The 24489-nt window shown below is 41.3% G+C and overlaps 4 protein-coding genes across 6 annotated transcripts; 2 read left to right on the plus strand and 2 right to left on the minus strand.

The window, feature by feature from the left end:
• The first annotated feature begins 1166 nt into the window (after positions 1-1166).
• Positions 1167-3358, plus strand: LOC148106217 (uncharacterized). The gene has a single exon (XM_087829815.1). The coding sequence runs from the start codon at positions 1307-1309 to the stop codon at positions 3131-3133; it is 1827 nt and encodes a 608-aa protein (XP_087685941.1). The 5' UTR covers positions 1167-1306; the 3' UTR covers positions 3134-3358.
• A 1228-nt stretch (positions 3359-4586) lies between these two features.
• nudt22 (nudix (nucleoside diphosphate linked moiety X)-type motif 22) lies at positions 4587-9389 on the plus strand. Of its 3 annotated transcripts, none has more exons than XM_006781290.3 (7): positions 4587-4678; positions 5835-6023; positions 6101-6680; positions 6755-6880; positions 7368-7465; positions 8461-8554; positions 9103-9389. In XM_006781290.3, exons 2-7 carry the CDS (start codon positions 5935-5937, stop codon positions 9268-9270), a joined length of 1155 nt encoding a protein of 384 aa, XP_006781353.2. In that variant the 5' UTR covers positions 4587-4678; positions 5835-5934; the 3' UTR covers positions 9271-9389. The 3 variants fall into 3 exon arrangements, with proteins under 3 accessions (XP_006781353.2, XP_035765350.2, XP_035765348.2); XM_035909457.2 differs by lacking the exon at positions 4587-4678 and adding an exon at positions 4714-4868; XM_035909455.2 differs by lacking the exon at positions 4587-4678 and adding an exon at positions 5446-5510.
• si:ch211-107m4.1 (heterogeneous nuclear ribonucleoprotein U-like protein 2) lies at positions 9271-14279 on the minus strand. The gene is made up of 10 exons (XM_006781291.3): positions 13696-14279; positions 12497-12573; positions 12120-12362; positions 11918-12030; positions 11545-11811; positions 11039-11161; positions 10837-10938; positions 10272-10440; positions 9694-9932; positions 9271-9607 (listed from the first exon to the last, which is right to left on the minus strand). Exons 1-10 carry the CDS (start codon positions 14136-14138, stop codon positions 9548-9550), a joined length of 1836 nt encoding a protein of 611 aa, XP_006781354.2. The 5' UTR covers positions 14139-14279; the 3' UTR covers positions 9271-9547.
• Positions 14280-15359: 1080 nt separating this feature from the next.
• zgc:153018 (Transmembrane protein 179-like) lies at positions 15360-23270 on the minus strand. Its single transcript, XM_087850822.1, has 4 exons — positions 22785-23270; positions 20400-20537; positions 20087-20165; positions 15360-18189 (listed from the first exon to the last, which is right to left on the minus strand). The coding sequence occupies exons 1-4, from the start codon at positions 23105-23107 to the stop codon at positions 17998-18000; spliced, it is 732 nt and encodes a 243-aa protein (XP_087706948.1). The 5' UTR covers positions 23108-23270; the 3' UTR covers positions 15360-17997.
• Positions 23271-24489: the final 1219 nt, after the last annotated feature.

A 24489-nucleotide genomic window follows, 5' to 3' on the forward strand; every position in this document is an offset into this window, starting at 1 on the left:
TGTCACCATTGTTACTGATATTGAAAGCTTATTGATAATTTGTCCAAATGTAGCGAGTAAAAGCCACCGAGTAACCGCTAAGAGCCCAGAATAAACGGGACAAGAGGGTCAATATCAGTCAGATATGTTAAAATTTATTTTAAAAGAACAAAGGGTTTGCAAAAAAAAAAAAGCCTAAAACATCAAAATGGAAAAGGTCACTAACGACCACAAGATAGTGTTATTGGTGCAACCTGCCAGCAATGCAACTATCACCTGAGGGCTTGCTCCACCCCGGTGGTCCCAGATGCTCGTTGCTTTAAAAGAAACAAATCCACCCCAAAGAAATACGAGCCGAACAGAACACTTATCGCATGCACTAAGTGTTTTAGTTCAGGCAATAATCGGTGGCACTAAAATCACTCTTAATAAAGCTTATTCACTGCAAATCCACACAGAACACCTCTAAAAGACCTACGTCCCCTAAGGTAAGAGCCCAGCTCAGGGATTGCACATTGCCCGACTAATATTGCACCAGCCCAGTAAAAATAAAAACAAACCCAGCATAAAAAAACAGTTTTAAAAGGTGACCCTACTAAAACCAAAAACGCAACAAAACAGGAAAAGGAAAAAACAGTGACAAGTTCACATGTGCAGCCTGCCCTGCAGGAGGCAATACAATATAAATTAGATTATAGTGCATAAATAAACTTTTTTTAATGTCAAATATATTAAGTTAACATACCTCCAGCAGACAACTGTGTTTGCTGCACACCTGGCTTATCTTGGCTTATCGTCTAAAATCACTACTAAAAACATAAAATACAACAAACATCAAATACATTTCAACAAATTTTTAAAAAGCACTAAAAGAAAAATTGCCTGCACCTCGAACCTCTGCTGTAGAGGTTTAAAACAACCACTTGTGTGGCAGACAACTAAAACCTCTCAGGCTCCTCACCTACTCACACAACCATTGTTCACAGCAGCTCGTCAGTGGAAATGAAGAGCACCTGCTGCTACTTCCTCTTTTATACCCTCCATTGTGTCCCCTGGGTCCTAAAGCCTCTCCAATTACACAAGTAAAGAATGCCCTCTCACAAATGTCATGTGACAACCTCATTGGCTTACAGAATTGTGATGTCACACACATTTAGAATCTTATTCCCACTTTGATCCTTTGATCCTAAAACCCTTAAATAGGCGTGAGACGCAACAACTTTTAGTCCGTTATTCGCAGCATTTATGTTTGCAGCATTCAAACGAACGTTCGCCAGAGAAGCCTTTTTTGAATCCTTTTCAGAGTCACTGTTAACAGATTAGAAACATGTCTCCAAGAAAACAGAAAAAAAGAGAAAAAGTAAAGCCCAGCGCTCCTCTTTGCAATCGAGAAGAAAACGATCAACTGCAGAAGATGTGCTTGGAAGAAATGCGTGAGGAAAATCTCATGAACAATCACAATACGCGACACCCGCTCCAGCCAGAGTACACCAGTTACGTCTGGGAAAGTTTTTTTAAACAACGAGCGCAGATTATCTCCCTGACAGAGCAATATGAGAGAAGGACCGCTGAAGTAGATAGACTGTTCAGCCAGCTTCTTGAAAAGGAAGATATTCAAAAGGAGAAAGAAATGGAACTCCTAGACATGCGGGGAAGGAACTTTGAGCTCCAAGCAAAGCTTAATAAAGTACAAGAAAAACCAACAGAAGAAATCCTCCAACAGAAGAAAAACGAGAAAGACAAGGAAAAAAAGATTCAGGAGCTGAGTGTAAAGCTTGATGAAGCTCTGCGAAAAAATCAAGAACTCCTCCAAGAGAAGAAACAACTGGTCATAAAACTCCAAGGCACTGAGATAAATGAAAAAGTGCTGAAAGGAAGGGTTGAGTTTCTTAAAAAGAAAGCGCAACAGACCATGAAAAAGGAAGATACGGATTGCAAGCTTCAGGACAGCGAGCAACACAAGGAAGCCTTGCAAATAAAGCTTGATGAAGCTTTGCAAAAAAATCAAGAACTCCTCCAAGAAAAAGAACAAAAGCAGCGCAAACTGCAAGGCATGGAGGAAAAGCACAAAGGACTTCAGGCAAAGCTTGATAAAACACTGAACAAAAATAAAGAGTTGCTTCAAGAAAAAAAGCAACTAGAAATTAAACAGAAAGAAATGGACTCCAAGCTTGAAGGCGTGGAGGAAAAATACACCGCGCTGAAAATAAAGCTTGATAAAACAGTGCAAAGAAATAAGGATTTCCGACAAGACAAAGAACAGCATGACACGAAACAGAAAGATCTGGATTGCGAGCTTCAGAACATCAAGAAACACAACCAAGGTTTGCAAGTAATGCTTGATGAAGCTCTGCAAAAAAATAAAGAGATCCTTGAAGAGAAAGAAAAACTGGACATAAACCAGAGAGGCATGCAGGAAAAATACGGAGCGCAGCAGGTAAAGCTTGATGAAACGCTGCACAAATATCAAGAGCTGCTTCAAGACAAAGAACAACGGGAAATAAAGCAGAAAGAAGAAAAACAAATTCTCCAGGACTTTGAGAAGAAAAACCAACAGCTGCAAGACCGTTATAACAAACTGAACTCCAAAACAACTGAGCTGGAGGGGGAAAAGAAAAAAGTGCAAAAACAATGCTCAGAGGTGCAGAGTAAGCTCAGTGACATGCTGAGAAAAAACACAGAACTGGAGAAACTTTCCAACAAGTTGAAGTGCAAAAACACTGAGGTGCAGATGTTAAAGCAGCAACTAGAGAAAACAAACAAAGACCTGCAGTGTACACTTCAAGAAGTCGAGAGAAGTCAGCAGCTACAAGACACACACAACAAATTACGACAGAGTTATACAGAGATGCACGAGGCAAAGCTTATGCAGGAGGCCAAATGTAAAGAACTGAAAGAAAGGCTCGAAGAAAAACAAGCCAAATTAGAAGAAGTGGAGACAACATGCAGGAAACTTGAGAAGGAAAATACACAAACAATTGATGAGTTAAAAACGCTCATCCTAGAGAAAAAAGTGCTCGTGGAAAAGATCATGGAAAAGAAGAAAAAACGCTTCCGCTTCTTCTGGAGAAAGAGCACTCCTGCTTTTTCTACTTTTTCTACTTTTTCTTCTGCTGATGTGACCCCGTCTTCCTCCTCCACCGCTGCATCGTAATTTTCACCTCTCCTCTCCTCTCCCTCTCTCTCCTGACACCTCTCCCTCCCCTATTTCCCTTTAACTCCTAACACCCGTCCCATCTCTCCCCCCCCTCTCTCTTTCACCCTCACCCCCAACCAGTCCCGGCAGTTGACTGCGCCCTCTAGAGCCTGGTTCTGTCATAGGTTTCTTCCTTTAAAGGGAGTTTTTCCTATCCACTGTCGCACCCAGTGCTTGCTCAGAGGGCATTGTTGGGGTTCTCTCCCGCCCCCCCCCCCCTCCCATTCACCCCCCCCCCCCTCCCATTCACCCTCACCCCCCCAACCAGTCCCGACAGATGACTGCGCCCTCTAGAGCCTGGTTCTGTCATAGGTTTCTTCCTTTAAAGGGAGTTTTTCCTATCCACTGTCGCACCCAGTGCTTGCTCAGAGGGCATTGTTGGGGTTCTCTTCCCCCCCTCCCCCCCCCCCCCATTCACCCTCATCCCCCCCAACCAGTCCCGACAGTTGACTGCGCCCTCTAGAGCCTGGTTCTGTCATAGGTTTCTTCCTTTAAAGGGAGTTTTTCCTATCCACTGTCGCACCCAGTGCTTGCTCAGAGGGCATTGTTGGGGTTCTCCCTTTCTCCCTTTTTCTATCCCTTTCCTTTACCCTCTTCTTTACCCCCCACCCCCCTTTTCTATTCTCCCCCTTTTCTATTTCCTTAATAATTTAATAATAAACACAATTGGCAACATTTTAAATGTGTCTGATCAACGTCTTCATTCAAGAATGAATTGTGTATAATGTGTATTTTGTGTTTTCCTCGGGCTGGTGATCCCCGCGGTCGTTCAGCCCAGGAGTCCAGAGTTTTAGTGTTTTAATCACATTTAGTGTTACATTTCAGATCACCACAATAGGATATCCATAATTTAGGATTCAGGCATTTGTTTTAGTTCAATTTCTTTTCTTTTCTTTTCCTTTGACAACGTGATTAAAATCATGTTCATGTTGTAATGCCATTCATATTATAATAGTATAAAATGAAAATAGATACAATTAAAACTATGCATTTTCAAACAATAAAAAGTCACTCCAGAAAAGAATTAAAAGTCAACTTAAAAAGAAAAGAAAACGAAATTAAATATATACAGCACTGTGCAAACGTTTGGAGCCTCCACTCATTTCCTTGAATGTCAATATTTGAAAAATATATAGACGTTGCTGAGGACTGAGGACAGCACTATATTATTTATTTATTTACTGTACAGCACTTTGGTACTGTGCTGGCTATTTTAAAGTGCTTTATAAATAAAGTTGGATTGAATCGGATTATAATTAATATTAAAATAAATAAGTTTGTCTTATAACTATAATTCATAAATATAATTTACATTGTAGAAATATGCACAAATTTATATTTTTTCCACATCTGTCAGTAATATCTTACTGACAACATTATTATTATTTACACTCTTTGCCGCTAGGTGGTGATAAGAAGCAACTTTTTGCCGTTCGTGGGAAAAGAGGAAGAAACCACCTTTCGCTGGTTTGGCTTCTTCTTCGCCTACCTCGGAAACGACAGGTAAACAAGCCATTTAAAACGTTTGTCCTTATTTGGTTTCATAGAAAATCATCCAGACAATATTATCTTAGAGTAAACGAGAACACAGGAGTTGTTATGTTAGACGTTTATTTTATCCGGAAGTCGCACTTCCTATTTAATTCATTTCGAGCTCTCCGGTTCATTGAAAGTTTTTGACTGGGAGCTACTGGTAAGTAAATAAAGAATAACTTCATGAGCAGTAACAAATCAGGAGCTTTTATGTGAGTAAAATGACGCTGAGCGGTCTTGTTTTTGAATGTCACGTTTTTAAATGTGTCTCTTCCCCTTTTCAACCTCACCGACAATTAGATAGGACAAATCTGCATTGAACAAACTGTTGACGCCTTAAAGAAGTTGTCCTCCCGTTTTTGGTTATGGCACTGCACCCAATGCTGTCATGATCCCACGGGCCCTGTTGAAATTGTCATTATATCCCCCTGAATTAGAGGATGACTGCAGTATACTTACAGCTCACCTGGACCTGCATTTATGCAAACATTATGGCTGTTTAGTTTAATTAGTTAAATCAGTTATTTTGGTCAATTATTTTGTGTCTATTTAAAAAATCATGCATTTTAAAGGTAGTTACTGCCATGATCGTAACAAATTTCTAATATTTTTAGAAATCTTTTTTTTAATAATTTGATGTTGTGCTTCCATTAAACTTATCAATGGTCAGATATTTATTTGCCTGCTCTAATCTCTTATATGTGGTTGCACTTGATGTGTGTCTTTGTATAACAGGAGTGGACTTATTAACCTGCACAGAGCTGATCACCTCACTTGATTTGATGCCTTCATGGGCCTTAAGGTTTAAAGCTTCAGCTGAAACAGCTCACATTTTCTTCTTATTTTGGCTGTTCCCTTTATGGGTCACCACACAGGATTATTTCACCCTATCCCCAACACCCTCTTCTGTCACACCAACCCTCTGCATGTCAACCTTCGCTCTATTACTCTTCTCCATGGTCTTTCTCTTTTCCTTACTTCAACGCAGATCCATCTTCAGCATCCTTTGTCCAACATGTCCATATGATCTCAGCCTTGCCTCTCTGATTTTGTCTTCAAAGTGCTCAACCTGAACTGTCCCTCTGATAGACTCATTTCTAATCCTGCCCATTCTTATCACTTCCAGCAACCATCTTAACATCTCAAACCATCCCACCTCCAAGTCTTCTCAAAGGACACAACTGGATCAAGTAACTGATGCTTCCAGTGAAGAGCCGCAGTGGGAAATGATGGACCCCGAGGTGTCTGTGCTGCTGCACTGTGCACACTGGCATGGGCTGCTCGAGTCTCAAGTACAAGTGGAGCTTTCAGAAAGGTGCAAACATACAGTGCAGTACATCCTTTAAATACTTTTCATCACACATCATGTAAAATCAATTCCTCCTCTCTCAGGTTTAACAGGCAGACAGATCTGGCTCTGGAGCGTCACATAGATGAGGTGTGGGCGAAGCGGGTGTCCAAGGAGCCGTGGCTTTTCAACGGGGCAAAATTCAGGCTGCATTCTTTCTGCTTAGCAGATCCACAAAATCCACCTTCCACTCCGTTGTCCCATGGCACCATTTTTCACCACACAGAGGACCAAAACAATCAAGGAAAGAGGGATTTGGGTGAAATACGTAACAGGTGTATAAGTCAGACAGAAAATGCTGAGGGTGCCTCCAATCATGACTACAGAGAGTTTAATGGCATTGCAGACAAACTTCCTCCACACCCTGCACCCCTCCTCACTCTGAGGTTAGGCCTCACGTGCTACAAGGACTACCTGGGAACAAACTGGTCGTGTGGGGTGGCCAAGCTGCGACAGCGTGGTGAGGCCGATTTCGGAGATCCTCTGACCCTGCTGGCTCAGCCTCTAGGTGTGGGTGCCATACTGTGCACCAGCAATGGTCAGGTGGTCATGATCAGGAGGAGCCAAAAGGTGGCAGAGGCGGGAGGGCTCCTGGATATCCCCGGAGGCCACCCAGAGCCAAAGGTGATATGAATAAAGAGGATTCAGTTTCACCAAAATGCTTGATGTGTTGCTCATATCAACCCTGTTGTCCTCAGGCTGTGTGTGAGCGTCTAGGACAGAGGGTGTGTGAGGAGCAGATCGGCATAGCCATGATGGAGAGGAGGCCAGAGGCCATCGTCTCAGAGCTTTTCTCCTCTGTGTGCGCCGAGATCAGAGATGAGGTGAAAAGTCATTCCTTTTCTGTTTGTATTCTTTTTATTCAGAACTGTAATGTCGTGTTTCACTTTTATGCACGTATACTTACCGTCAGAAGCCTGCTAGCAACTCTTTTTAAGAGTCTAAATGGTGTCAGCAGATTTCCTTCAGTGAAATACTTCAAAATCAGAATTCTTGTTCAGTCATGCATGTCATAGGCCCCACAAAGTGAAACCAGCTTCCAGAAACTTGGCACCACAGCTTGACTCAGCCCTAATATTTGATCCACACATCAGAAAATTTACCAAGTTTTTTTATGAAGTGGAAAATTGTTAGGTCTGATCCTACACATGGGACCTCACAACCCATAAAATCACAGTGCAAAACAAGGATTTTATGCCTAAAGCAGTATTCACAGTCACTTTTCTTTAACAAAACTTTGCACCAGCTGTTTTGTCTAAGTAATGAAAGGGCTAAAATATTATTATTATTAATTTAACTGTTCTGTCCCAGGTGAATATTCCTCTGAGCTCCCTAGGACCGCCCGTCCTGATGGGCGTCGCTCTGAATCACACCAGCGCTGGAAGACCGAGTGCCGAGTTTTACGTCAGGTAGTCGTCGCTTCAGTTTTAATCCATACTGTGAAACCTGCAGCACAGATTTCTTGAAGTAGGTGTGTCTGTGAAAGTTGCTCAGAAAATGAAAGTATGGCAAAAAATTTTTATAAAGATCGAATCATCACGATGACCACATCTCCACTACTAAAGACTGCATAGTTTTCCATGTGGACTATTGAAGTAGCTTTGTATGAGTCACAGTTCAAAATAATCCCCTGCAACCTTTTTCTGATTGGCTGCCTCTGGTAAACAGAACATGAGTGGGTGAGGCTTCTGGTCACAGCCAGAGTGAGATGACTATATTAGGGCTACCCTCTCTCTTTGACATCATACAGACCCAGGAGTAGAAAAAAACCTGCAATTTCCTGAGCTGACTGAATTAAAAGCACATTCAGGAGCACTGACTGCAAATAACTGCAATGAGGCTTAAACAAATATTATATATTTAGGCTGTAAGACTACATGATGTGTTATATGTATGTTTAGGGAGTCTAAACCTTCTTTAGACTTTTCTTTTCATTCTTGAAATCCATTTGTAACTGGAATCACAGACTCCTATTACAAATAATTCTCTTGGAGTTAAACAAGTTCAGTATTAAGAAGAAAAAAATATTTTACTGCCCCATATAAAAGTTAGATATTAGGGCTTAAGATGAGTAAAGTTAATAGAGAGTTAAAATAGAAACAATAAAAATGCACACCAGTGGAAAGACTAAAAGTAAAGGAACAGAAGTAATAATGAAGACAGCTGAGAGACCATAAAAGATGACATCACATGATGGCAAGCCTATAAAAAGGTGTCATACAAAACGAAGTCCAAAGTTAAAGTTACTATTAGATTAGGTCTCAATTATCTAACCAGATTTGCCCAGCTGAGGTTAAGAAGGGAAGCATAAAGCTGCACGCAATCCTAAATCAAGCATCGTGAAATAATAAATGTGGTTTGAATGTCTCTATAAAGATATCAATTTTAATCTGTGTGCTTTCAGTTGCTCCTTAAGTTCTGATGAAGTGAGAAAGTTGTACTGGAAAGGAGGAGTGGAGGCCAGCGAGTCCACAGAGGTCGTCTTTGTCAGCAGAACGGTGAGACGTTTCAGACATACAAATACCTGCAGACCAACACCAAAACGAGATTCTTGTACTTGCGTCTGCAGTAGGGAACAAAGTACAATCATCACTTGCCTGAGATCACCGAGATTACAAGCATATAAGGCAATTCTGCCTTTTTATATACAGTAGTGTGAAAAAGTGTTTGCTGATTTCCTATTTTTTGTATGTTTGTCACACTTAAATATTTCAGATCATCAAACAAGTTTAAATGTTAGACAAAGACAGCACAAGTAAATGCAGTTTCTAAATGAAGATGTTTCTCATTAAGGTGATTACATCAGACCCGGGTGTGGCTAGAGAAATTGAACTCAGCTTTCCAAAGTTGTGATATACCACAGCTAATTTATGATAGAACAGATATGGGGGCAGTCACTATTTTCACACAGAGCCATGTAGGTTTACTTACCTTTTTGTCTAATATTTAAATTTATTTGATGATCTGGAGCATTTGAATGCAACAAAACGGGAAATTAGGAAGGGGGCAAACACTTTCTCACACCGTTGTATTTTGCACACTGTAGGAAGTTTTGCAGCTGGACAGAAGCAGCCCTCTGTGGTCGGAGCTTTGTCCATCAGCTAAAGGAGCCGTGCTGCTTTATCAGACTGTTAAACCTGACGTAGTTCCAGACCGCCGCGGACGAGGCGATGCCAAGTTGACACCACCACATGTGCACAAAGAAACAGACTGATTAAAGTTTGGGGTTTTATTTACAAGTTACTCATAATTCAGTACTGTATAATTCATTTATACACTGTACAGCAAGAACAAGTAAAAATTCATTAAAATATTTTGAATAAAAACCTAAAATGTCCATGTCTTTTCATAAAAGATATTATAAAATATGACACTGATTATCTTTGAGCAGGGAGTGTGCAGTTCCATATAATAAAACCTCAGCAGTGTTGGTGTTGTGTAATCACTGGTAATGCAGGAGCATTATTCGAGTCCTCTTGCTCCAGGTTCGCTCATGAGTAGCTCTGGTACGCGCTGTAGTAATACCCCCGATCCTGATAAGGCACGCTCCACTGAAATGTGAATGACACAAAATTAATTTAACATCTAGCAAATGCAGCTGTGCTTTTAGAGAGAAATGAGCCAGGTTGGCACTCACGTATCTTGGCGGCTGACTCCATGTCTGCATGCCGCTCCTGTGAGAGGATGGAGGGCCGTGAGGGTGGGGTCTTTTCCTGTAAAGTCGCCGTGTCTTCTCATGTTTGGGGACGGGGGGTAGTAGTCTGCGGGCCTCATCTTTATACTCCTGCAGGAGCTTTAGCGCCTTTTCCTGCGGCAGCTCGACATACTGCAACTCCTCCAGGAGGTCATCCTGCTGCTCTGGAAGACTGCAGCTCACTGGACAGAGAGAGGAAAGTATTACAGGAATGACTGCTGTTTATTTTAACTGTCAGCAGCACCAGAATCTCCAGCTGTAAAGATCTTTTATAAACTCTGTGGCTCCCAGCACATCTGAGACCTTCAATGATATCAATAAACAGAGTAATGAGAGGAAGAACCTTTCTTTCTGAAGGATTCATGGATTTAACCAAGAAGAATCTGAACCCATTCCTCAGTGTAAATTTACAGGGATTACTGTAGAGACCAAATGGAACATATGAAACAAATTCATGTTTTTGTTTTTGATCCCCTAATATAGACCTGTAATGTCACATAATATTACAAATGTAGGTCAACCTTGTAATTTGAGCAGGGCGGTCTCTGGGATGTGTTCACCGTCTCTCATCTGGTGCTGCGACAGTCGTCTTTTCCACTCGTCGCCTGAGGGAAACACCACCACCACCCGACGCCTGAAGCCTGTGAACAGCCGCAGCTTGTGACGGCGTGCGGAGAAGAGGATGTTGCACTGGAAACAGAAAGATGAAGTGAAATAACTACTAAGACTACAGCAGAGTGAAATGTTTTGTCGAAGCTCTTTGCTCATATGTGGTGGTTACAGTTTAGATTTTATTCCACATATAACTGCTTTAAAGTAAATATTTAATTATTAATAGGACCAAGAAATAGTCCCAAACTCCAGACTGCCGAGGCCCAATTTGAAACCAGAAAATCTTCTGCTGCTCATCCAAACCTCTATCACATGAGCCTAAATGAATCAGTTCACTTTGGTCTCCTGACGCTTTGCAGAGGCTGATTCTCCAATAACGACTTTTCTTCTACCACCTGATAGCAACTACTATCCTTCGGTGAGTTTCACAAGGGGACATCTCATAAGTCTTTTTTTTTGACCGTGATGCATTACCTGGTCTAGGATGTAGTTTCCAGGAGTTTGGGCAGCCATCTTGATTATTTCAGTAAGACAGTGAGAGGCCTGCTGGAGCCTGCTGTCCCTCTGCCCACCACTCTATACACACACATACACACGGGTCAAACATTTTACATCAGGTGTAAACCATAGCCTCTGAATGTGAATCACAGGAGTGAAGACCGGAGATCTGACTGACAATCATACAAGCGAGCAACTCCTCTGTTCCCAGCAGTCTGTGCTGTTTCTCTGGATGCTGTTTCATGTAATTCCTCGCCCAGACGCTCTTCCCAGAGGCAGGAAGACCCACCATCAGCACCACCTGGTGGAGCAGAGAGGAAGATAAGACATAACAAAACTGACATATGTCAACTGTCAGAAAATTAAATTTTGCACAAACATTCATGGGTCCCATAGGATGATCCTAATGACTCAGGTGATCACTCCTGTAACACTAAACGTTGTCTTTCTGCCATTTTCTCCCCTGATTACATCCTCCACTCCACTCCCAACAATTTTCCACCTTAGGAGCATTTTCTATGGCTAAAATGCTCCATGTACAGGATCATCTGAACTTTGTTTAGTTCAAACTTTCAGAGGAAATTCTTAGAAAACATTACAATTCACCTTCACACTACAATTCATCTTTAGGAGGAGCCTTTAGTAGTAGAAAGATTGGGAATACAAATTAAATTTGACTCTCACCTCGCACTGTGCTCTGGAGGTTGGAGCTGATGTGGAGCACACCCTTTGCCCAGGAGGAAGAGTGGCCAACGGTGTGAACCCTGGAGGGCCGGGGTACCAGGGTTGAGCTGCAGGGTCCAGGAGCAATTTGAACGAACAGCTCTTACAGAGGACATGAGGGAACAGAGCACGGCCCCGTAGCACCGAGGTGTCCGTGGAAAAGGCCACTCCTACAAAACGACCGTTTTTATGGAAAGAGAGCTCGACAGCGCCGTCTGAGGAGAAAGACTGGGTGTGTGCAGGTGCGAACATGACACACAAACACAAAAAAAATGGTTTAAATGAGAGAAAAGTCACTCGAGCGCTAGTAAAGCTGACTGAAAACATGACTCACAGCATAACAGCCGATGATATCCCCCTCCGAAAAAGGCTCTCCAAAGTTCTCTTCTTTTCTATCTGACACTTTTTTACCACGTCCATCATAACAAAAAGAGAGTTCATCCTCACCTGACGTGAAACCCAGAAGGATTCAGAAGCTTTTTAACAAGTAAATCACATCTACAGACAATAAATATAAAAAAAAACTTCATTCTTACCCAGCAGCAGAGAGGAGGCGGCCACTGACCAGCCAACTCTCAGACCATATGGCTCCCTGACTTCATGGTCATCTGGCTGTGCAGTCAACAGTATCCTCTCCAGCCTCACCTCAAAGCCCACCCTGCCCTGCTGCACCCCATGGGTGAGCCTGCAGCCTGACCACAGCAGGGGGAATTGAGCCCAGAACCGCGGCTGGCCGGAGGATCCATCAGGACTCACCTCGAAGTGCAGGTGAGAGCCATCTGAGTAAGCGACAAGGAGACTCAGGGAGTCAAATCAAATACACCCTTGGGGGTTAGTCCAGACAAAATTAAAACAAGTAACTCATAAGAAAACTCAAGCTGTGATTAAAATTTGTGTGGGTGTGTTTTCACACATTTATCTAGTCTGACTTTATCTTCATCTTGTTCCTCTGCCTCACTCCTCTCCGCAGGGGGCTGTGGTGATTTGGCTCTGGTTGAAAAAAAGAGACATGTCACATTTAATGATTTAAGAACTTTATTAAATCTAAATCTACGGGTAACACTTGGTAATGAGGTTTCTGCTTACACAAAGATAAAGATTCCTTTTATGCCACTGTGCTATGCATTCTGCAGTGAAACTGGATCGGAGCTTATGTTTTAGCAGACGAGCATACATACATTTTTACATGCGTTCACTCATCGTTCATTGCACAGAATAAAATAACAATATAATAAAATAGGAAATATTAAAGTATAAATACACATAAATACAGTAAAAATAAATAAAAAGATATTACATGCTAATCTGGCCTTAAGGGGAGAAAAAACTGCCCCATCCACACATGTACACACATAAAAAAAATCATTCAAAGTAAGGATTTAAAACATATTCCTAACCAGTGGTGCAGTAACCAGGACCACAATATTGGAAGAGCTTTAAATCCTTCTTCTCTCTTAAACTGAGAAAACCTATTTTAACATGAGATCACTGCAACAGAGGACAGCAACAGATTCCTTCACGCTCCTGTCTGAGGGAACGTTACAGGTCCTTCCTTCCTGCTGCTTTCAAACTCTTTAATCCATCCAACTGAGTCAGGCCCACACATGCAGAACAGGATTGATCACACCTCACTGCACTCTGGCACTTTTGTACGCAATGACATATATTGCACACATATTTGTGTACTTTTATGTCTATATGCATATTTATGTTTATATTTATACCTATATCTCTATATTTATTTTAATAGTTATCTATTAATATCTCTGTTTCTACTCTTCATTTTATATGAGTGCTTGACGTTTGCTGTATGTGTACCGCTATGAGAACTCAAGTTCCCTGTGGAATTAATAAAGTCTCTGTGATTCTGGACTTGGCCCACGCTTCGTTTGGCTGTGTGGTACTATGTGGTACTAAAGAAGTGTCTTGGGTGAGAGAGAGTTTAAAAATCTTTACAAACTTTATCAAGTTCTCAAGACCAAGAGAACCTACACATATGAAACTCCACAACGAGAGCTACACACGGTAATTACAGTATGCTGTGGACAGATGTGAGGGATTTTCACTGAACTCGATGCCCTCTGTGGGGCGGGTTTCTTCACCATACTCTACCTCTTGTATCGTATCTCCTCTTTGAACTCGTAGAACGACCTTCCTCTGCCCATGTCCTCCTCTACTGGCCCCTCCGCAGGGCAGGCAGTGACACCCGCAGCAGCAGCCTCCGAGTCGGGCTGTGGTGCAGCTGGACTGGGCTCAGCCTCAGTCTGTGTGGCCATGTCTGTGTAGCCGCGGTCTACTTCATGTCGCGCAATAGCACCAATCTCTGAGGATGGAGGGCGGACGTCTGCTGGCTCTGTCTGTACTAAAAGTATAGGTGAGCTGTCATGTAGCTTCAGCGTTTCTTCTTCGCCGTCTCCTCCGCTCTGCTCCTCCTCTGCTGCAGACCACAGCCGCTCCACCAGCTCAGCCTTCAGCCCTCTACTGTCCAGCCCCAGCTCTTTAAGTCTGGACCGCAGCTCGGCCACTTTTAACTTTTTAATGTCCGCCAGCTTCATTGTTCCCGCGCGAGTATTACGTTTATTTGTCTTTTAATTGTGAATGCGAATCATTTAAGTTTTAAAAAAGCCAAATACAAAGTAAAAACTGTGAAAGAAGAACAGGCTGGAGTCAAAACAACTGTTCAATATGGTGCCTTGGAATTTGATTGGCTCGTTACTTCTTCCTCTTTCTCATTTAAGACAGATACGTTTTGTTTACTGCCACCTAGCGAAAGAAAGTGTTACTACATCAACATAACTCCCGTACCAGGATTTTTTGAAATGTATTATTTTTAGTCGTATAGTTGTTTTCGAGTCAATTTAGCTTCAATTAGATCATTTAAAAATATTTTAAATTGTTTTTTTTATTTTCAGTGGTAGTTTGCTGTGAATTGTGTTATGTGAACTTGGAAAACTAACTAAAGGAAACGTCTTGATGCATTCTCAGTCATCCAGGTAAGTAAATCTTGTTGAATCAAGTTGACTCTGTTCATCTGGACGTAGCGTTTTCAGAAAACGTTACGTCCGGATGAACAGAATCAACTTTTGGAGATACCTAAATGAAATATCCTTAGTTTGTTAGTTTGGTAAAAAAAAAAAAAAAAAAAAAAAAAGCAAACAAACAAACAAACAAACAAACTGGTGCATGAGGCATTGATCACCTCTAACATATGCCCTCCATACAAAAATAACTAAAGACCTAAACTAATAACAACGATGCTAGAACTGAATATTTGTAAACATTAAAAAAAATAAACTGAAACAAGAAAATCCTCTCTGAAAAGATAAAACTGAACTGAATTAAAGAACAAGAAGAAAAAACTAAATAAAAATAAAGTCTAATTGCAAAATACAAAAAAATATAACTCTGGCTATTTGTCACAAGCAGATGTTCAGTGTAATTTTAACTAATTTTAACTTTAATTAATAGTGGTTACTACATTATATAAACTTGAGCTGTAACACAAATATGTATAAGGTAATGTATTCAGAAGTGAATGTATTACCTTTGTGTTACTATTGACACCCTAAAGCAAACTGTGTGTTGCAGCATGAGCCCTGTTTTTATCCTGTATTTGTTTGTAATATGGAAAAAAAGGTATACCAAAGGGCTTATGCATTCTTCTTGTTGTCCATGAGAAATACAACTGTGGTGGGAATGATTTTCTCAGATATCTGCAGGTCAGGAACTACTTTCATAGAAAACATGCAAAGACAATAGGAGTAATTTTTTTCCACACATTTATTGGTATGTCTAAAGACAACAAGAAAAACATTCTTTCATGAATATTTCATTGACATTCTCTGTAACTTATAGAGATGGTTGTGTGACCGTCACATCATTCAACCACACTATTTTCAAAGTCACTTAAATCAAATTTCTTTCCCATTGTGATGCTCAGTTTAAACTTCAGCAGGCAATCGTGATCATATGATTAGCTGACTGGATATCTGTGTTAATAAGCAGTTGAATGGGTGTACATAATAAAGTGTCTGGCAGCCGCTGATTGTTGTACTGCTAGACTGCATTCTGTTATAGTGCATGGGATGTAAGCTGTGGTCACTGCAGCCCAACACACTTACAGTTAAATAAATGATGTAGGAAATATTTAATAGATATCCAATCTGGCACTCAACACTGTAATTAACATTGTAACCACAATAATATCAAAGTGACTAAAGCAAACACAAGACGTGTGATCAGGGTGATGGTGCTTTTGTAAATAACAAAAATGAGCAAGGTTCTCTTGTAATGACGCGTTTTTATTTGTAAACAAGAACAATGCAAAAATGCAAGTGTGAATGAGCACATACAGTTTTCAGAGGTAAAAAGCAGGACAATGTTCAGCATACAAAAACATTTAATACATCACAAAGCCGCCTCTTTACCTCAGATTTCCACCTCTGCTGTCTGCGTGTCATTACAGCTGCTCGGGTTGACAGACGTGCAACGACGACTTCATATCAACCCCACTGGGCTCCACATAAATCTGTCTCAAAAAGTCACAAATCAGAGTTTTCCTGCTAATTAAACTCTACGTGGATCGTCTGAGAGGATTTGACTGCTTCACTGACGGTCCGAGAGCAGCCGCCTCCACGCAAACAGCATCATGACAGAAATCGTCACAAGATGAGAGGCCAGCAGAGATTTTCCCAATACACAACAGAACATTCAGGTCATGCTCACACAGTGAGCCTGTTTCACGAACACGGTGGCTCAGTCACGCTCTCGCCACATGCTTCACGATGAAAGCATCCGAATATTACACTCAGGACAATACAACGAATTCTCCCTGATGAGGACACGACTGTGCAAAATGTCGAGCTCCTGCAGAAACGCAAACAACCATGCATTGTAAATGTACTTGGAACAAACACCAGGCTGGCTGCTTGTGGTGTCATCAATGATGTGAATGAACAGTGACTCACGAAAATGCGGTGAAAAGACAAAAATAAGCAACACTGGTTATTGTTATAATATGCTTACGCTGTGAAATCCCTTTTTGTTTGAAGGCAGATAAGTTTAGTCCCACTACAGACCAACTCTGTGGACCTAAAGATTGGATATTTCCATCTTATCACTTATTAAGGAAATGTTTTTGCCCATAAATGTCTTCAGTGTTGGATTTGACACAACTGTATTCTTCAGTAACTGGTATATTTTGAATCTATAAAATCCTTCAGTACAAACGTCCCTGACATCATTGCAAACACATTTCATCTCCAATCAAAACCTTCGATCACAAGACAGTCAGCGTGCAGATCCCTTTTACTGAAATTATATTAATGCTCATAAATGAATCAGTGAATCCATAAAGTTCACGTGTTTTCAAAACTTTTAATTCCTAAAAAAAAAAGAATTTTCCGTGTTATTTTAGGGTTTGTAAGCCATGATTGGGCAGCAAGTCCCTCACATTACAGCCACAGTTTGAGCAGATCCATAGAGTTGTACTCACTCCCATCACCTCAGGATTGTACTATGAAGTGAGACTAAGGTCAGGAAGCTTATGTCGAGCTTACAGTCAGAGTTTATAGTGTCTCAAAAGCAGCTCTCCTTTAAACCTGGCAAAATCACAAGCTCAAAACAGCCTGTTTAGCCAAAATTAAAATGCATTACTGTCAGTTGCATCCATCTGTGCATTTCTTTTTATCTCACAAGGCAACAAGATGGAGTATAAATACCTCAAAATAACTATGACTCGTATTCTATATGTCTGCACTAAAGTGAATCCAGACAGAAACACATTGTGTGCAGTTCCTGTTAAAATTTATGAATCACTTGTATTATTTTTAATACTGGATTTAATTTAGACTTATCTGCCGGTGTTGACACTGCAGTGGGTGTTTCAAAAGGTCTGAGGGCCCTTTTCAAATATGTGAAAGATTTTGTACTTATTGAATTCATTATAGGATTTCTTCTTTCCTCTTTTTCCTGTGAATTTGTTTGTGGTATAATAAAAATAATAATAATCCAAGTGGTTAAAAGAGGTTTTAAAGATTGTGGAAAAACCTTTAAAATGCAGTAGACAGGATTTCACCGATATTAGTGATGATACTAAGCTGTTAAATAACATTAAGCCATTAAATAAGATAAATTACTTGATAATTAATATTTAAGGACAACACAGATCAGCCAATGTTTTTAAAAAGGAAACATGCATTACAGACATATCTAATTTAAGCCTGAACTCTTTCTCTGGTATCTTTGGCATTTCTGTACTGCGTTCTTTTGTTGGTTGATTAATATTACACCTGATGGATTCCTTGGTCAGGCTCATGTACCGCGGAGTTGACATCATCGATCGAGACATGAACAAACTGAGTTTTAAATGTGAATACTGGAGGCTTCTTCTGTCAGTACCTCACACACTCTGGGTTAGACTGAGAGGATGGGTGTCACAGGAGGAGGCGAGGGAGAGCCGCTGTCTGACGGACTGTGTCCCAGCAGCATCTCCTTCTCCCGGTGCAGACAGGGCCCGCTGATGTGCTGGCTGTGAGAGTGGTAGAGCCGCAGGAAAGCCAGGATGGAGTGAACCAGCCACAGAGCCGTCACAAGCCACAGCGACGCCTGAGAATGAAGAGAGGTGCTTACAGTCACGTATCGAAAAACACTGAACAGACACATGGTGAAGGACAACGATGCAGAAAGCACCCAAGAAGTTTGTGAAATTCCTGTGTTTTATTATTCTGTTACTGAGTAATAATTAGCAGATATCTGTGTGTGTGCTTTGCATCTTTACAGGTTATAAATGCAGCTGTTTCAGTTGCTGAATCCATCTTTTTTATCCTTATAATGGAACGTGTGGCTCCAAAAGAACTACCATGGCAAAGGCCAAAACACCAGCATGGAAGCTTCAAAAACATGGGCTCAAAAGGCAGCAGATGACTTTTATATTTATGTGTGATCCACAAATGGTCACTTCTGCCTCCGAATGACCAACATGCCTGAGCTAAAGCAGCGCGCACAGGGAAGCAATTCATTCAACCTTTATAGTGAGTGGATGCTTCAGACTCTGGTTGCCTAGGTAACCCTCTAATGTATATAGCACACACTCACATGTCCATCTTCCACTCTCATTTTATGCCATTTTTAACAATACATCAGTGAAACAACAGTTATCACTTCAGTATAACGACTGTCAGCAAATTCTTGGGGGTAGATTGGTGAAACTATGGGAGCTGAGAGAAATGTACAAACAAGTAGAAAAACTGAGTTAAGACCCAGCCTATTGTTTCGATCATTTAAAACTCCGGGACAAAGATTCCCAGGAGAAATCTAAAAATCAACAATGCGGCTCCAGAAATGTGGAAGTCCAAAAATCAATTTGTAAAAACATACAGTCTGTGCCTTTAACAAACACCACTTCCTGTGAGACTTTTGATTTCAGAGTCGATAGTTCACCGTGACAACAGCAGGAGAGATGAGAGGGACGCCGTTTTTAGACGGGACAGATTAGAACTGGAAAAACTGAAAAATGACCGTAGCCGAGAGCGTCACCGTGTCTCATCAATATGAGTCGGTTTGTTGCGGGAGTGAACCTCGCACACTCGTTTCATTGTTTCCAAAAGACAGATTAGATCAATCCTGCCCAGGACACTGAATGGAGCTGCAGAAGCTGCTAGAACGGAGGCTGACATCAGCTCTCGTGTCGATCAATGATGTTTTGTAACAAAAACACAAAGCACTGACAACATCAAAGAAACTCCTAAATGCATTCTTTTAATTCCTGGATAAATCTGCAAAACAGACAAGCTTCAGATGATGCCGAACAAAAGTGGTTTCTTCTGACAGAGTAAACCCGCTTTCCCGTTTCACGTGTCTGCTTTCCTAAAATATCAAATCTGTGACAAAAGATCTGTTGCCATTAGAAACAGCTCACACAACATCACTGCAGCTGACACCGAATCAGACAGAACGGCGGAAAAAACCCTGAAATGAGTGACTACAGTGATGTGATCAGGAGCAATGTTTACATACAAAACATCCTGTATTTAAGCACAAAACCGGGATAAATCTGTAAATACTACTGCAGCTGCTACACTGATGGGATTTTAAAAGGTTCATCTATTAATCAATTAATCAATTACTGTGTTATAGCATTAATGGCCACAGGGGAGGTCTTCATCAGTTGGAAAGTTTTTTAACCTTATGAAAATACAGTTAATTTGGCCAGTGGGGTCAGATTAGACTCTTTGCCAGGCTGATTCAGTCCCTTTGGCCTTATGTTTGACACCCCTGTTCTATAATTTGAGATGTCTGATTAGCTTGCTGTGATCATTTTAATGTTACTTAAGTTATCCGTCTGAACTGTTAAATAATTATTTTATCGTGCTCTACCTCCTTCAGAAAAGCAGACAGCCAAACTGTGAAGCTCTTGTTTCAGAGGCCTGGGAGGAAGTCGGTGTCCCTTTTGCGTTCTGGTGTGCACAACATTTTGGGTTTGCTTGTATTTGAGCATTCCTACCTGTGCCAGACTGAGCTCCGTGAAGAAAGATGACGTGTCCACGTCCAGGTAAAGCGGCACAGACTGGGACTCTGCACAGCTGAATTCAAAACAAACAAGAATAGATGAGAAAAGGACCTCCAGATACGCTCGAACAAGATGACAGCTACACACACGCTTTAAAACACACATTTTAACATCAACCCTGAATCATTTTCTTTTTAAATCACACATGGAGCGACAAAAGAAAAGTCTGGAAATGTGCAGGCCTCTCAATGTCAAACTGAGCAGGCATCCATCCACAACACCAAAGAGGAGTCTGCGTTAGACGTACCTGAACGGCTGTGTGTCGTTTTCTGTCACAACGTCGCACCAGGAGCTGAGTCCTAGTGACAAGATGACACTGGCTCCTCCAGACAGGAAGAACACGCACACGCTCAGAAGGACTGTGAGGAAGGACGAAAACAGAGTGCTGGGCAGAAACAGAGAGAGAGAGAGATGGCCATCAGACACACAGAGAGCTGAGGCTTAAGGCTGACGTTGGAGCAAATGCACGATTAATTTATAATATCAGCTGCAGCTACCTTGAACATCCCCTCTTTCTGCTGCTTCAGTTATCACAGTAATGTTTTTATTTCTACAGATTTCCTCAACAGATACAGTCGAACCACACAGCACAGGCTGCTGTTACAGTATATACAGTACTGCACAAAAGTCTTGAAACACCCCTCATCGCTTTACATTGTACAAGTAAACTGGGAAATGGATAAAGCTATTTATGGAAACATCGGTAAACATACATGGAAATATAGTACATAAGCCAAAAACCATACAATCTGAACAAGCTTGTAAGTCAACCAGGACAGCCTTAACTCTCTTTCAGTAGTCTTAAAATTACATCTGCTGTAAAAGTAACACAGCATTTCAGAAAAGGAACATCATACCAACAGTAAAATATGGTGGTATTGTGGTGGTTTGCAGCTGTTTTGCTGTCTCAGGACCTGGAAGACATGCTGTGGTAAAGGAAACCATGAATTCTGCAGTCTACCAAAACATTCTGAAGGAGAATGTCCGGCCATTGCTTCGTCACCTCAAGCTGAAGTGTGGACAATGATCCAAAACACATCAGCAAGTCTACCTGTGAATGGCTTAAGAAAAACTAAATGAAGACTTTGAAATGGCCTAATCAAAGTTCTGACCTGAATCCGATTGAGATGCTGTGGCATGACCTTAAAAAGGCAGTACATGCTTTAAAACCCTCCAATGTGGCTGAATTACAATAATTCTGCAAGGATGAGCGGGACAAAATTCCTCTACAGTGAGGTAAAAGACTCATTAGCAGTTTTGCCAACGCTTGATTTCAGTTGTTGCTCTTAAGGGCGGCCCATACAGTTATAGGGGGGCAATCACTTTTTCACACCACTGTATGAAAACACACCTGTTTATCACATTAGTATAAACAGGAAGGAAAACAAATACTAATTTTAATATATTTTTACAACTTCCAGTAACTTTTCTAATTCCTAAATTCTTTCTTTCTATGAATCTTCTTTTCCAGATATCACAACAGAACAATGTTAGCACAACTCTCTGAACTTAAATCGTAAGAAATAAATGTGTAGTTCTGTTAGCTCCTTGTCCATTTTCCTTTACTGTGGATCCACTGTAAAATTAAATTTAATAAAATTGAATTGTTTATTACTTATTCACACTGGTCTAGTAACCCAGGGGCTAGGCCTTTATCATTGGGGAAAGCCATAAAACGTATGAAAACGAAGCAAAATGTCCAAAATTTATGCCAAACTTCACATTATGCAAAGCTGTCCAGAGGGCCATACTGGAGTCTCTGCCTGGCCAAATACCACCCACGGGCCTTATGTTTGACACCCCTGCTATGACTACTGTGATAACTGCAGTTTGTTTTTGTAGGTCATGTGACCCACAGATTTGGTTTAGAAAGGCCCAGCAGCTGGTTGACATCAGGGGCCTGAGCATGACACAGAGGTGCGTCAAACCCGCACCTCCGGGGTCAGAACCGGCCGGCAGAAGGTCTACTTTGGCCCACCTGATGAAAAGTGTGAAAGCTGCAGCTGAGACCTTGTTTATGTTTTTCCTTTGACTTAATGTAGGTGATGCTCCCGGTGTGGAGAGGCAGTACCAGCATTTCTATAATGAAACGTTGAGAATTTTTTTCACATGTAGGCAAGCTGATTCATGAAGACCTAAAATACTGCTGTTGTTGTTGTTGTTGTTTAAGTAAACTCGTTATTCTTAAGAGCTCTCAAAGTGTTTCTTTCTTCTCCTGTTTCTTTACACTAACATTTAGCATGTTTTTTGTTTGTTTTTTTTGTTTTTTTGTTTTTTTTTTTTGGGGGGGGGGGGGGGGGTAAAAAAAAAATCACTAGAATGAAGGATGCAGATATATTCAGAACATTTTCTCCTCTCCTTAACATGGCCGACAGCCTTCTGTGCTGGTGGATACACTGACTGATCATCCACACCACATGACAGCGTCCGTTTCTGCATGCATCCGTTTATGTATGCCTTCATCTATTTTAATGCGTTTGCAGGATCTCCAAGTACCACCGGACTACTGTGGCACCATGCAGCATTATCTTTCTGCAGAACATAACCAAATGTAGGTCAGTAGTGTTGTACCCGCCCTTCTCTGTGTTTTGAGACGTGTGGAGGGGTGGGTGTGTGCTGCAGGGAGACTCACTCGTCATGTTGTCCATGCAGATAGAAGAGGCACCTCCAGCCCTGCGCAGCTCCGTACAGCACCGTGAAAATGCCCACAAAAGTGGCGAACTGGCAGGCTGCCGGCGGCCCCCACTGTTGCACCACCAGGTGATCCACGACTCCCGTCGTGCCCGCCGGCTCCACCTGCTCATCCGTCCTCCAGTATCCACTGGAAAAGAGGGCGCAGCGGCCTTTGAAAGCGGAACCGTTCAGAGCCATCGGGACCACCACCAGCAAGCCCGCCGCTACCGAGAGGGCGTGAGCCGTGCAGTGCGCCAGCAGTAGTCGCCGGTCCAGCTCCATGACGCAGCACGAACACCAGATACACGGTTAGAGTACCCACGCTGAAAGTAAGCAGATATCAGCACATCCCACTGTCTGTCTGCTGTACTGACCCCGTTACGGGTATTTAAAGGAGCAGGGCGGGGACCGAGCCGTCTCTCCCACCGTTACACAACCCGCACGTACTGCCAGAGAGGAGGGACACACACAGAGGGCTCACTCCGCCAAAAAAAAATCCAGGAACCAAGCAAGAGAAAACGCATCGCTGTAATCATGCCTGCATTTCAGCACAAACACTGAATGCAAAGCTGCTGCTGTTCTTTCTTATCTAAAAAAAAATAAAAAAAAATACTTTTTTTCTTTACTCTTTCTGCCTGTCAATTCCGCTTCGCCATTTTACACACGCACTTGTTCATAACAGAAGTCAAGTAGCTAGAGAGTCTATAGAGCTCGTCCTGGAAAAGCAAAGATGTTTGGCGAAACGATGCATTTAACTCCTGATTCGGATTCTCGCAAGATCTACTAGACATGACGGGCATTTAAACAATTACACAAAATAAAATTATCAGAAATAAGGAGGCACACATGATTATCATTTCCACCTCCACGTTTCTATTCTTGGACTCTGCTTTGCATGACTCACTGTTTGACATAGCTCCTATCCTTGATTTAAGGTCACCCTCCCTTTAAACCAACTTTTTTATGATTGACTGTCTGCCTCTAACACAATCATATCCATATCATATTATATAGCCAAAAGTAGTTTTTTTTGTTTGTGTCTTTGTTTGTTTTTTTACATTATGCATAGTTAAAAAAGAAAGGAGAAATCAATGGCTCCTTGCTCTCTCTATATTTATTGGCATCTAAAAGCCTGCACCCACAAAAAAATAGACTGACAAAGTTGATCATTTTGGCTGCAGATTACTATAATGAGATAAAAGTACAATTGTGTGACCAATATATGAACCAATATGAACCAGAATTTGAAAACAAACAAATAAACAACAACAACAATTTCAAAATAGGTGGGGGATTTCTTTAATACCAGTATTATTAAACAAAACCTATTACAAATGGGGTAAATAAATAGAATGTACATGACTTAAATTAAACGAAACAAGTAAAAATAAAAGAATAAAAAGAATAAAAGCAAAACAAGCACAATTTAAATACATCTTTTTATTATATCATAAAAAGATTTTAACTTGGCTTTCCTTATGTATTCAAACGGCACAACAGATATCTAATGACATTAAAGTGTCTCAGTAATAACATAGTGCGGTAAACTGGATTAGTGATTTTCTCAGATTACTGATCAATAGGCAGCCTTGATCTAATTATTATAACACAAAGGTTCAAAAAGCAGCAGCCACAGTCGATTTGACAACAGGAGTGAGACATCC

This window comes from Neolamprologus brichardi, chromosome 2 (genome assembly GCF_056152115.1).
Source record: "Neolamprologus brichardi isolate AB-2024 chromosome 2, ASM5615211v1, whole genome shotgun sequence".
In the NCBI taxonomy this organism is placed as follows: domain Eukaryota; kingdom Metazoa; phylum Chordata; class Actinopteri; order Cichliformes; family Cichlidae; genus Neolamprologus; species Neolamprologus brichardi.